This window comes from Psammomys obesus, unplaced genomic scaffold (assembly GCF_907164565.1).
Source record: "Psammomys obesus unplaced genomic scaffold, mPsaObe1.curated_primary_1811, whole genome shotgun sequence".
NCBI lineage: Eukaryota > Metazoa > Chordata > Mammalia > Rodentia > Muridae > Psammomys > Psammomys obesus.
The window spans coordinates 82,100-95,669 of NW_026590187.1; the positions used below are offsets into that span (position 1 = coordinate 82,100).

Genomic DNA, 13,570 nt, shown 5'->3' on the forward strand with positions numbered 1-13,570 from the left:
CACCCATCCACCCATCCATCCCCCACCCATCCACCCATCATCCACCCACCCACCCATCCACCCACCCACCCATCCACCCACCCACCCATCCACCCTTCCATCCCCCACCCATCCACCCATCTATTCAATACTTGCTGGTACCTGCCTCCTGTCAATGTCTGGAACTCATGCTGAGAAGCAATGCTGGCGGAGCTCTGGCTGAGTCTCCATCCACAAGGCTGAGTCTCCATCCACATGGCTGTTAAATGTCATATGTGAGTAGCTAGGGCACAGTTGGCCTAGAATCCCTCAGTGAGGGCTGGGGGCATACACTTGGAGGTAGAGCATTTCTAAGGTCCCCAGTAAGGGGCTGGTGTCTGTCCCAGAGTCCTCTAGTGAGACTGTGGGCTGTGGCTCGGCCGTGGAGCACCTGTCTAGGTGCAGCAGCCTCTGGCTCTGTTCCTAGCACTGTGACTAAAGGAGAGGACGTGGTCCTGCCTGCCGGGTAGGCCAGAGTCCACAACAGCACTGTCTCCCCTAGACGGCCCCAGCATCACCTGCCCGAAGCAGTACAAGCGGTCAGGCACCCTGCAGAGCAACTTCTGTGCCAGCAGTCTGGGTAAGACTCGCCATCCTGCGCTTCGACTCCCTGTGCCCTCAGCCACGCCCAGCTCTCGCCACCTGATCCCTCATCCCCTGCCTCTCCTTCCACAGTGGTGACTGGAACCGTGAAAAGCATGGTCCGAGGCCCGGGGGAGGGCCTCACTGTCACCGTCACTCTCCTGGGTGTCTACAAATCTGGAGGCCTGGACCTGCCCTCTCCACCCAGTGACACCCCCCTGAAGCTCCATGTGCCCTGCAGGCAGATGCCCCCCATGAAGAAAGGTAAGGGCATGGGAAGTGGGTGTGGATATGGAGCTCTCTGAGGGCCTGAAGGTCTGACCAAGAAGATGCCTTCAACAAGGTCTTGATAACTTGAGCTCTCTACTCCACCCCTCCCCTCCCCAGGAGCCAGTTACCTGCTGATGGGCCAGGTGGAAGGACACAGAGGCCCCACTCTTCCTCCAGAGAGCTTCGTGGTTCCCTACAGGCCCAACCAGGATCAGATCCTCAGCAACCTAAGCAGGAGAAAGTGCCCCGCCCAGCCCAGGCCAGCCGCCTGAGGCCAAGCCAGACCCAGCCTCGGAGGCGCCCTCACCCAAATAAATGTTTCTCAACTCGGGAGGGGGTCGGACCTCTAGTTCTGTGGCTGTGGGGTTCATCCTGCGTTTCAGAAGACAAGTGCTCTGCCACTGAGCTACCCTTCAGCATTCAGAATGCCCTGTAAGAGCATGGAGCCAGGCGCAGTGGCACACGCCTGTAATCGGGTGGATCTTTGTGAGTTCGAGGCCAGCCTGGTCTACAGAGTGAGATCCAGGACAGCCAGGGCTACACAGAGAAACTCTGTCCCAAAAAACCAAAAGAAAAAAAAAAAAAAAAGGCTCCTGGGTTTCATTCTGGCATCCACACCGTGGTTCGAAACATTCTGAGACGAGTTACAGCGGATGCCGTGCTCTCTCCGCAGCAGCGCGTAAGTGGCCACAGATTTACATGCAGGCAAAACCCTGTCACACACACCTAAGTTTAAAGATCTCATCCCCCTGCACACACAAAAAATCCCTACAAGTTGAGTGTGCGCTGCCTGTGACTAAGCACGCGGAAGGTGGAGGCAGGATCATCAGCAGTTCAAGGGGCTGCGGAGCAGCGGAGGCCAAACCTGAGCTGCGGAAGATTGAGTCTCATGCTGTACGTTAGATAGTGCTCAAAATATCGAGAACGGGGCCACAGACATGGCCTGCTGCCAACTCAGATCTTCAGGGCTCACACAGGGAAAGGAGAGACCCCATTTCTGCAAGCTGGAGAGGTGGCTCAGCGGTTAGAGCACTGGCTGTTCTTCCAGAGGATCCAGGTTCAGTTCCCAACACTCACACGGCAGCTCACAACTGTCTGTAACCCTAGTTCCAGGGGATCTGACACCCTCAGACATAGGTGCAGGCGAAACACCAATGCACAGAAAATTAAATTATTAATGAATGAAAATTTTAAAATCCTGAGGCTGGTTCTCTAGATACAATCCAGTTTCACTGTGGGCTTTGCTCTCCCAACCCGGCAGCCCCCCTCCCTGCTCCTCACTTATCTCTGCTACCCCGCTGTTCCCCTTGTGATTATTGTTTTAAACAGTGTCTCACTATCTTGCCTGGCATGGCCTTCAGCTTCCTGTGTAGCCCAGGCTGGCCTTGAACTTGCGATCCTTTGTTTGCAGAGTACTCGGCTGGCGGGTGAGTCCATGCCAACACTGCTCTGTGTACACCCTCTCTTTTCTGTGCACGTGTGTGTGCGTGCTTACAGGTAGCCTTGGGTGTTAGTCTCAGAGTCAATGTCCACCTCTTGTCTCCTTCAGTATTGTCATTTTTAAAAAGGTGGGGGGAGTAGAGGGGTGGCCCAGAGGTGAGAGCACCGGGTTCCACCCAGTGGCCCCATGGCAGCTCACAACTGTCTGTAACTGCAGCCCCAGGGAATGCGATGCGTTGTTCTGGCCTCAGGGCAGCTGGCACACACTGAGTGCAGACATACATGACACACATGCAGGAAAATGCCCAGACACATAAAAGAAGAAGCATTTAAAAACGGTGTGTGTGAGCGTGCGCGCCTGGCCCAGAGAGGGGGCTGGATCCCTGGAGCTGGAGTCTTAGGGGGTTGTGAGTGGCCTAGCATAGATGCTAGGAACCGAATCTGGGTCCACCAGAGGAACAACCAGCACTCAGCCTCCACACCCTCCGTCCAGCTCCGCCCCACCCTCCCGCCACCGTTGTGAAATAGCTGGCCACTGAGCTTCCGGAGTTCCTCCGTGGGACCATGAGAATGTGCCCATACGCTCCACGCTGTTGCTTAAGGATCAGAACTCCGGTCCTGGGGCTTGCAAACCATCCCCACTCCTGGGCCAGTTCTGCTTGAGGATTTTGCTGTTCCCTCCAACGGGAATTCTTTCCCACAGATACATTTTGGATTCCTAAGTCTAATCAGATCTCTGCTCCAAGCTCATCGATTCATTCCTTTGTCCTTGCCAAATGGCAGGTCATGTTTTAAGTACAGAAAATACAACAGAAAACAAATGTCCCTGGGTTTGGGGAGGACATCCTCTGGGGGAGAGATTAACAAGATACAATGTCAGGTATCAAGAAATGTGCTAGAACGAAAGCAAGACAAGGTGGGCACTGGTGGCGCCTGCCTATAGCCCCAGCACTCTGGAGGCAGATGCAGGCAGACCTCGGAATTCGAGGCCAGCCTGGTCTACATCCAGGGATACACAGAGAGACCCTGTCTTGAAAAAACAAGCAAAAGCATGATAAATCAATTTTCAGGAAAGGCTTTCCCATAAAAACAACTCATTTTTTTTTTCATGTTTATTTCCTTATTTTTGGTCTTTTGAGACGTTTCTTTGTGTCACCCTGGCTGTCCCGAAACTCCCTTTGTAGACCAGGCTGGCCTCAAAGTCACAGAGATCCCCTGCCTCTGCCTCCCCAGGGCTAGAACTGAAGCAGAGCACCACCAAGCCTGGCTTTACACTTGTTTATTGTGGAGAACGACGCGCATACGTGCGCGCAGCTTGGCAGTTTCTCGGCTGTTTCTCTCCTCCCGAGCCAACTCCTCCACCAACCAGGTGGGCCATCATGCCGGGCCAATGTGGCTGGGTTTGCTTTTACTTTGTTTTGTGAGAGGGTCTTACTCTGTAGCCCCGGCTGGCCACACTCACCGAAATCCCCCTGCCTCTGCCTCCAGAGTGCTTGCCTTTGAGTTGTGTGCCGTCACATCAGCACCACAACGTCTGTGTTTTCTGAGACAAGACTTCACTGTGTAGCCTTGGCTGACTGGGAACTCTGTGCAGCGGGCCAGACGAGCCTCAGACTTGTGGCAGTCCACCTGCTGCTACCTTTAGTACTAAGACTACAGGAACGAGTCTGGCTTCTTCTGGCTGTTCTCTCTCTCTCTCTCACTTTCTAACATCATATTAATTAGATAATTATGAGTTTTACAGAACTAAAATACTCATGACACATCTGAAACCCTCGTGTACATGCATTTTAATCACACTCACCCCCACCGTACCTCCTGTCCCTGTCCCCTTCCCAACTAGTTCTCCTGGGGTCCCGGTGGTTCTTAGTCTGAGTTTTGATGACTCAGTAAGTTTCATTAGGGTTTTAATAGCTGTTATCCCAATGACGAAACTGTCTCTCCTTTCCTAACAACCGTAACTATCTCTAGGGGCGGGGCCTCGTTTAGCACCTCTTTAAAAATACAAATATACTTTTAGATTTGTTCATGTATATCGAGTGTTCCCTCTGCACGAATAGGACCAGGTGCCGTGAAGGTCAGATGAGGGCATCCGATCCTCGGAAACCGGAGTTACAGACGGTTGCGAACCGCTGTGAGGATGGCGAAACTGAACCTGGGTCCTCTTAACCCCTTAGCTAACCCTTCAGCACCTCCCCTTTAAAAAAACAAGGACAAACCAAGCTGGTTGGTGTTCCCGCCTCATCCAGTTTTGCTCACTGATTACTGACTAATAATTTGACGTCCTGTGCACTCTGCTTTCCCAGGCCCAAGCAGGAAGAAAAGGAAAGACAAGTGAATTTAAAAAGAAAAAAAAATCTAGTAACGGATGAGCTCAAAAAAAAGAGAGAAAAAGGAGGCTCGCAGCCCCGCCCGCCTCTCCAAGTTACTCTAAGACCAGGGCGCTCTCACTTTCTAGTATACTAATTAGAGATAATTATGGGTTTATAGAATAAAACACTCAGGACATCCTTACCTAAAGCACGCGTATACAAGCATTTTAATCACACTCACCGCCCGGACGCGTCAGAGTCTTACTAGATCGAGCCAATCAGGAGCGCGGGGGAAGGCGGGTTTGGTCCCGAAGAGCACCAATCAGCGTAGAGCCGGGCGGAAGCGAGACAGCGCCCACCAATGAGAGCGGCCGTACGGCGGAAGTGCATAGCGGAACGCTCGGAAAATGGCGCCCTCCGCCTGGCCACAATTCTGCCGGAGGAAACTTTGACCACAAGGCGATCGTCCTACGAGCGACCATTCAGGGGCAGAGTCACGGACAGGGCGCGGGCCGAGCCTAAGGAAAGGGGTCGAGGCACAACTCAGCGATCTGGAGGTCGGGAAGCCTCCAGAGGGCGGAGTCCGCGGAGGCCGGAGCGGGAGCGCCCGGAAGAGGCGTGGCCGGAAACGGGGCGGGCGCACTGCGCTCCGGACGAGGAGACCCGGATCGGGACGCGAGCGGGCGGGCGGGCCAGAGCTTAGCCGGGGGCGTGGCCAGCGCGGCGCGGTTAGGGGGCGGGGCCGGGAGGAACCCGGGGCCGCGGGAAGGGCTCGGGTCGGGGGCCGGGCCCGGGGCGGCAGGGTCGGCGCCCAGCGGGCCTCTGCGGCAGCGGTGACCGCCGGCCGGCGCCGCCCGCATCCCACCCGCCCGCTCTCCGTCCCTCGCGCCGCCCAGCGCTGGACTCTCGGGCCCCTGGTCCCGCTGAGCGCTGCCCTCGGATGTCCGACCTCCCGGAGCCTGCATGCGCCGCGGTGCGCCCCGGGGCCAGGAGCTGGTGGGTGCGGGGAGCCCTGGGCGGGGGCCCCGGGGCCGCCCTCCTCCCACCGTTGTCCCGGTGCTCGTCTTCCCCCCGGATCTAGTGTTCAGGGCGGACCAGCGGAGCGGACCGCGGCAGCTGCTGACCCTCTACAACCCGACGGGGACCGCGCTCCGCTTCCGAGGTGAGGACGCTGGCCGGGAGTCGGCAGCAGGACGAGGGACGAGCGCGCGGGCCGCAGCCGTCGGCGAGGGAGCGGCGGGGCTCGGCGCGGGGCCGGGGGCGCCGGGGGCGCCGGGGCCGCCCTCCTGAGGCCTCGCCGCGCCTCCACCCGCAGTGCTGTGTACGGCGCCCGCCAAGTACACGGTGTTCGATGCAGAGGGACACGTGAAGCCGCAGTCGCGCATTGACATGTGAGTGGGGGCAGCCGGGCGCCCCGACCGCTGACCTCCCCCTCACTGCTGACGGCGGCCGGGGAAGCCGCGGGGGAGGAGCGCTGGAGCCCCGGGGTCGCCTCTCACGACTTCCTCCCGCGGGGTAGTGTGATCCGGCACGTGGCCCCCAGCCCCAGCCACTATGACGTCCAGGACCGCTTCCGCATTGAGCTGTCGGAGGAGGGGGCCGAGGGGAGGGTGCTCGGCCGGAAAGACATCACCTCGGTTCTCAGGGCGCCGGCGTGCCCCCTGGAGCTGCAGGCGCACCCCGAGCCGCGGCCCGCCGCAGGGCCGCCTGTGTCGGCGGGACCAGCCCCGGGCAGACCTCTTCCCGACAGTGAGTTGAACGGATGCTTTGTGCGTGCGTTTGCCGTGTCGTGTACCCCGACTGTGTGAGCGCGTGCGTGTGGGCGCTTGTGCACAGGCGTGCCTGTTTGTGGAGGGGCCTGGTGTCTCCAGTCTCTCTCCACCTTTTCCGAGACAGATGCACACTCACTTGGCTAGGCTGGATGGCTGTTAGTCCACCGTCTCCGCCCCCCAAAGACTGGGCTTATGGGCACACCGTGCCACGCCCAGGTTTTCAGGGTGCTCCCGGGGTCTGAGCTCAGGTCCTCAGGGTTGCGCTGTTTGGCCGTGTACCAGGCAAGCTCACTGCACTACTGAGCTCAGCCCCGCAGTGCGCGCACTCCGGAATCCTGGAGGGACAGAAGTAGCACTATCCAGAAACCAGCTTAGCTGGGTTTCAGGAGGCTCTGGGTTCCGGTGTCTCTGTGCGTGCGTGCATGCATGTGTGTGAGAAGGTGATCTGGCTGACGTTTTCTGTCCGGTGAGAGAAGGCATTGTCCGGCTCTCTCACTCGGAGTCAGAGGACACGTCTTTCCTCCTCGGTGCCCGTCATCAGGTGCCCCTGGGATCAGTTCAGCTGGAGACCTGTGCTGAGCAGTGAGCTCGTGTGCTGGGTGTGGGGGATACAGGGTCCCCGCCTGTCTGCCCAGGAACCAAGAACACACTACTGGAGGCAGGAGGACGAGGAGACCAGAGGACAGAGGCGCCAAGGCGGACACCCCGGGGTCCCTGTAGAGAGCAGGGAAATGTAAACACCAGCCAGTGTGGTGCAGGAGCCTGGGACAGCACCCTGGGGGCTGAGCCAGCACGGGGGCAGACTGCGGGTTCCAGACCAGCCGGCTACGGAGTGAGGCTTTGGGAAGCGGGGTGAGGGTGCAGGGGGAGATAGCCGGGTTGGTGACGTGTTGGTGAGAGCGAGGCCCCACTTGAGTCCCCAGCACCCAGGATGTGTAATCACACTTCTGGGAGGCAGAGACAGGCAGGTCCCGGGCGCCGGCGCACCGGGCAGCCGGCGTAACACACACGTCCGGGGGCGGGGGAGGGGGGGAGCCAGTCCCTGAGAACAAGTCGGCTAGCACCTAAGGAGCCACACCTGAGGGGGATTCCTGCCCTCTGCACCTAACACACGTGCGTGTGCCTGCCAGGCACTCATACACAGGCACATTCAAGAAAGATCACCGAAGCTGGAGGGGATCTTACACGCATGTAGTCCCAGCACTTGGAGGTGGAGGCAGGAGGATGAGAGTTCGGGGCCAGCCTGGGCTACATATAGTGCGTCCGAGGCCCTGTCACTCCACACTCGAGTCCCTGCCCCTTTCCTGTCACCGGGCCGGGCCGCCACCGCTCTCACGCCTCCCTTTCACAGCCGCCCCCCAGCAGCTGGCCAGCAGCTCCTTCCTGCTCTTCCTGCTGACCGGCGTCGTCTCGGTGGCCTTCCTGCTGCTGCCGCTGCAGGACGAGCGTGGCAGCCAGCTGCCCCAGGTGCTGCACGTGTCGCTGGGGCAGAAGCTGGTGGCCGCCTACGTCCTGGGTGAGCAGAGGGGCGAGGCCGCTCCGGAGGAGGATGGGAGGGCGGGGAGGACGGCGCCTGCACGGGATCTCCTCTCCCGTCCCCAGGCCTCCTCACCATGGTGTTCCTCCGGACCTGAGCGCTCGGCTGGCACAGCCGCCCTCTCCTCCGCAGGCAGGGACCTGAAGCAGCCACTGTGACATTTTCACCTTGCCCCTTCTCCCTCCTCGCTGCCCGCCCATCGCTGTCCTCCTCCCCACAACAGACACCCAGGGATTTGTACTCATTTTCCAAGTTAATTAAATACATTTTAAAAATCAAAACGAGAAATGTGGAATGCTTACCCTCGGCTTCTCACATACCTTTCGTGTGTGTGCGTGTGCGTGCGTGTGTGCGTGTGTACATGAGCAGGTACACAGATGCACTTGGCTGGAGGTCTGCCTCAGGCGTCTTGTCTTCTCAGCAGCTTCTGCATGTTTATTGACTTCGTGTCAGCTGTTCTCAGGCTGCCTAACCTTGCGACCCTTAATACAGTTCCTCACGTGTGAGCCCAACCAGAGAATCATCTCTGCTGCTACTTCACAACTGTGATTCTGCCGCTGTTACGAACCGGAATGTAATACCTGTTTTCGGATGGTCTCAGGTGACCCTTGTGCCGCTGAGAACCACGGCTTTACATTGCGTGAGCGTGTGTGTGTGTGTGTGTGTGTGTGTGTGTGTGTGTGCGCGCATGCAGAGGTCAGAGAACTCTGAGTGTTCTCTCCCACGGTGTAGATTCCAGGCACTGACCTCTGGCCATCATGGTGGCACTCGGCTTTACCCACTGAGCCCTGGGGCTTCTTTTTTGAGGCAAGGGCTTCAGAACCGAGCTCGGTGCTCGGCTAGGCTGGTGACACATTCCTGCAGCAGCAGGCTTAGCCGAGTACCTGACAGACACCAGAGTCCCAGGAGATGGGCTGTGGTCGCCAACAGGAGGATTATGCTGATTAGCTTACAGGGTGGGATGACCACCCTGAATGCGGGCCACACCATTTCCTGGGGTACCCGTGTGAAGGGCATGATCCCGGAGGCTTTAATAAAGATCCGATGGCCAACATCTGGGCAGGAAGTGGACAGGCGTGAACATGAGCAGACAGGTAGGCCGGGTTATGGCAGGACAGAATTAGTCAGCTTAAAGGAGCTGGGAGGTTGCCAAGTTAAAGCTTTTAAATAAACTCGAGTCTCTGTGTCCCTATTTGTATAGCTGGCGGGCCTGTAAAAGACCAGCTTTCCAGGTGTGCTGGTGCACGCCTCTGAGCTCAGCACTCTGGAGGCAGAGGCAGGCGGATCCCTGTGAGGTCCAGGCCAGCCTGGTCTGCAAAGGGAGTCCAGGACAGCTAAGGCTTCATAGAGAAACCTTGTCTCAAAAAACAAGCAAACGAAAAAGACCAGCTGCATTTGGTGCTCACACAGGGCCGGTAAATACAAACTTACAAGCCTGAAGAGAGAGGACTTCGGTCTGAAACCCACAGGGGCACCTTACAGACTGCCACCGGGCTAGAACGCCCACACTGACTGTCCCAGCTGTGGTAAGAGAAGTAGCTCCAGATGAGAGAAATCCACAAGGTCGTCGAGAATGAGCTGGCAGCCGGTAGAGGCACTGGACTTAAATGTAAAGAGGCATGGATGTCATGAATGATTCAGTTTGTGTAAACCAGATGCTTAATGACTGGGCCATGCAAAATCATGCAAAGGGCTGGAGAGACTTGGTGTCAGCCATCCTAGGACCTGGTTCTTAACTACAATGGCTAACGTGGCGGAAAGATGAGGCTTCAGTCACGAGCAAAGAAATAGGTCTAGTGACACCGCCAAGAATCAAGCAGTTGCTAGGTGAAGGTCGTATTCTGAATCAAGAGTGCAGGTCGGGTGTAACAGTTCCACCTTAGAGCAGTGCCGTGTAGCAGCTCTAAATGTTTGGGACGAGGCTGAACGACAGGGAAAACCGATCCAGCATATCGTATATAAAAAATGACTTTGAGGAGAGAGGATCTGCTCCTGTTCCAACAGGAAGCGAAAAGCTTCCTTCAACTTCCTTCAAAATTAATAAGGATTGGCTTTGACTGGGGCAGGCCTTCCTGAAAATGGTGGCTGCAGACATGGAGAACAAACCGAGTGAGGTGACTGCTGATCTGTCTCTGTGGGAACAGCGCTGCGAGCCGAACAAGAATGTTTCCGCGGAGCCACAAATCTTGTCGGCCACAGAGCCCTCAGGACTTACTATACATACGCCATCCTTTCATACGTCATGGATGGACAGTTGTGTTACACTTTGGTTATGCAGTCCAGATGGACTTACAGACCTAGAGGCCTTTCACCTGCGCATAGAACAGAGATTCATCTTTATCGGATCTGCGCACACTGCACATTCCATACATGTGTTAGTGCAGAAGTGAATATTCCCAGCACTCGGAGGCAGAGGCAGGCGGATCTCTGAGTTCAAGGCCAGCCTGGTCTACAAAGTGAGTCCAGGACAGCCAGGGCTACACAGAGGAAATGCTGCCTCAAAAAATAAAAAAAGAAACGTGTGTTACCTTTCTAAGTCTGTGTTTTCAGAGCAAAAGGACCAGAGGCCAGTGAAGACAGAGCAAGTCGCCCAGATGCCTCACAGACTTCAGTCAGGACTTTAGTGAAGCCTGCACAGGGTTCACACAGACGCGGGGCAGCGAATGGCGCGGCCAGCTCTCTCTGGACGTGACCATTATCCCAACTTCCTTAGGGCCCTACAGACGCTTTCAGCAGGAACCACGTTAAAAGAGTGACAGCCTCAGGGGTGTGACAGGGGTGTGGGTGATGGGCTTACAGGGGTGTGCCACGGAGCCGGGAATGTTCTGGTCAGTGTGTTATGGGGGGTTGTTGGCATTTTAGGAGGTTGGTTACAAGTTGTCTTTGGTCTCGGTCGGGGAGGAAACAAAGTAAAGGGTCTTATATTCAGGGATCTGTCTTTCTCTTCCTCCCCTCTGTCCTTCCTCTCCTATCTAGTTAGGGGGAAGGAGGGAAAAGGGGAATGAGCACAAGAAAAGGGGGATACAGACATAAAAGAAAAATAAAAGTAGATTATGACATCTACTTTCAGACTAGAAAGCAAGTTCCAGATATCTCACATTGGTGTGGATTTTTGAGTATCGATAGAAATTTAAGGTTCTATTTGCCGCACATACCGTATTTAGGTTTCAAGGTTGTTCACGAATTGTAGATATGCAACTCATTTGATGTAAGCTCTGGCCCTTTTGAAAGCTGCTATTGAAAACTGTTTAGGGTAGTTAAGAAATAGAAGCTGTGAGTTAGTCACCTGTAGTCTCACCTGTAGCCTCCTTAGGAGCTTGTAGTCACAGTGCTGTTGTGTGAAGATTCAAATGCTGACCTCTGTGCCATCCCCCATAGCTGGCTGCATTCCTTGTTCTGAGAATCTCCTGTCCAAACTTTGCTCCCCAGTTGTCCCCTGATATGTCAACAAAGCATCTTAACAGCCAATCACTGAGCAGGGGCGAGAATGCAGCCAGGGGAGGAGGGAGGCAGAGGGATTCAGCTATGGTGGAGGCACAGGGAACATCACTAGAAAAGAGCTGCTGGAGCAGAGAACGCCATAAAATGTGAGCGTCTCTGAGATTTTGGCAAAAAGGACGTCAGACTCTCTTAGAGGGTTAAGAATAGAGCGATAACTGCTCAGTATTGTGCTGTAAAGCTTGTTAAATAAACACAGTAGTCCAGTCTCAACTATTTGGATGCTAGCCAGCTTAAGAGAGAAACTGCAAAGCGCATTCTTAAAAGTAATACGAACGGGTACTGTTAGGACCAAATAAATGATGATGGTGCGCACAGCAGATTTTATATGGAAGAGGTTTACTAGGTGGAGATGAAGAGAGAGAAGGAGAGAGCAAGACATGATAGGGGAAGTGAGCAGGGCACCCCTCAGAGAAAGGAGAGAGGGCAAGAGAGGAGAGGGTGAGAGAGGAGAGGGCGAGAGAGGAGAGGGCAAGAGCTGAGAGAGGGACACAGCAGCAGTTTGGTTCTTCCTGCCAGGTGTGGCCACCCGGCTGGTGACACATGATGACATCATAGGTTGCTAGGCAACCCAGAAGCAGGTGCCTAAATAATAACATTCCTCCCCTTTTCTATAATTAAAAAATGAGGAGCTTGGGCTGCTTCTCATGTAAGACAAGTTAAAGTGTATACATTTAGGTTCATTGGAAGCAGCTCTTGGTTGCCATGCAAGGGGTTAAGAGAGAGAGAGAGAGAGAGAAAATAGCAACAAAATGTCCAAATTACATGGTCAAGAAGAAGGGAAGCCTCTGTCCTGGAAGGTTCAGGGTAGAGGGATGTCAGTAGAGAGCTGCCAGCCACACAAGGCAGCAGGTAGGGACTGAGGAACGCTGGGAGAACCTGGAGCTGCTTGTCCTGGGCCTGAAGCACACCATTCCAGCCTTTTGTTAATGAGTAAGTGTAGATTCTCTTCTGGCTACTTCCTGCTGGCACTGGGGGCGCTGTAGGGAGGTCAGAAGGCTGAAATGCTGGCCAAGTCCAGGAAGAACAGGCTGCTTTGATGCTGTCCAGGGTCTGTGAGAACATCCATGGCTGGGAGGGAAAGTGCAGGCCCAGCTTGATGGAAGTCTGTGAGGTCAGACTGGGACACTTGTGGTAGCTGCTTTGGCGCTGTTGTGGCTATAGGAAACATCTGTGTATGGCAGGACACTGAAACACATATATAGGCAAAAGATAAAGTTGAGTAGGTTATGGAGAAAATCCTTTAGGTGTACACTGAAAACTTTTGGGAGAGCAAGCTGAGGTGGAAGGTTTGGATCGAAGATACTTGAGCATGGGAGCCTCCGTCTACCTGAGGGAACCTGCATTTACCCCGTCACTGGCAAAAAGGCTTTGCTCTGGATCTGTCACTGAGGTGAGGTTTGGTTACAGAAGTGTGTAAACTTAGAGGCTCTTAAAGTGGGCACTAGGTGTAGAGACCCGAAATTCTCCAGAAGACATCCCAGCGGAGACTCTGGAGGAACGGACGAATGGACTTTTTCCATTGGAAGGGTAGGTGTCAGTGACCTGCCAGAGGTGTCCCAAGAGCAAGGTTTAACCCAGTAGAAATGGCCCTACCTGATCCAACAGCTTGTCAGCTTTGGCCAGAGACCAAGGACACAGCTGCCCATAGGAGACACGGTTTACCTAGCGCTAGGGTTTTTGTAGTCAGGTGTGAGGGAGAGAAACTGCACGTAGAGGGAAAAAAAAAATATCTCTCCCAAGGAAAGAGAAGACCTAAATGGAGGTCAGCAAAAAGGGTCAACCGAAGCCAGTGAAGACCATGGTTGGGGGGGTTCCTCCATCTCAAAAGATAGCAGATAGTTGCCGATGCTCAACAATCAAGCTTCCCCTACCAAGAGAGGCTTTTATGCTGATCAATAAGAACTCACCAATCCAGTGGCTGGCCAATGAGGAGAACTCACCCATCCAGCTGGTCTTGCATGTAGCAGATAGCATCTGGTAGCCAGGAAGGGAAGTCCCAGAACCAGGGAAAGGGGAGGAGTCCCACCCTCTGAGAGAGGCGATTAGTACAGTGCTCATCTGGAGCCCAGTTCACCTGGAGGCGGATTCAGGTGGATTTCCTGCAGCTCACAAGAATCATTTTTAAGTTTTACGAAGGA

The 13,570-nt window shown here is 55.2% G+C and overlaps 2 protein-coding genes across 3 annotated transcripts in view; both read left to right on the plus strand.

Moving 5' to 3' along the window:
- Positions 1–1,201, plus strand: part of Pcolce (procollagen C-endopeptidase enhancer) — a 7,099-nt gene extending 5,898 nt beyond the window's left edge. Inside the window, exons 7-9 of the mRNA XM_055606666.1 lie at positions 521–598; positions 694–864; positions 988–1,201. Of these exons, the coding sequence (XP_055462641.1) occupies positions 521–598; positions 694–864; positions 988–1,142 (404 nt within the window). The 3' untranslated portion in view covers positions 1,143–1,201. The remainder of the gene's footprint in view (positions 1–520; positions 599–693; positions 865–987) is intronic.
- A 4,116-nt stretch (positions 1,202–5,317) lies between these two features.
- On the plus strand, positions 5,318–8,212 carry Mospd3 (motile sperm domain containing 3). 2 transcript variants are annotated; one of them, XM_055606668.1, is made up of 5 exons: positions 5,318–5,784; positions 5,938–6,013; positions 6,142–6,371; positions 7,746–7,910; positions 7,997–8,212. In XM_055606668.1, exons 1-5 carry the CDS (start codon positions 5,586–5,588, stop codon positions 8,026–8,028), a joined length of 702 nt encoding a protein of 233 aa, XP_055462643.1. In that variant the 5' UTR covers positions 5,318–5,585; the 3' UTR covers positions 8,029–8,212. The 2 variants fall into 2 exon arrangements, 1 of the variants encoding a protein (XP_055462643.1); XR_008720065.1 differs by lacking the exon at positions 7,997–8,212 and having other exon boundaries at positions 5,343–5,784; positions 6,142–7,226; positions 7,746–7,804.
- The last annotated feature ends 5,358 nt before the right edge of the window (positions 8,213–13,570 follow it).

Coding starts and splice junctions, on each gene's coding strand:
- Mospd3 (XM_055606668.1), top strand. CDS start 5,586: ATGCGCCGCGGTGCGCCCCGGGGCCAGGAGCTGGTGGGTGCGGGGAGC. Junction 5,785..5,937: donor GACCGCGCTCCGCTTCCGAG/GTGAGGACGCTG, acceptor CTCCACCCGCAG/TGCTGTGTACGGCGCCCGCC. Junction 6,372..7,745: donor GGGCAGACCTCTTCCCGACA/GTGAGTTGAACG, acceptor TCCCTTTCACAG/CCGCCCCCCAGCAGCTGGCC.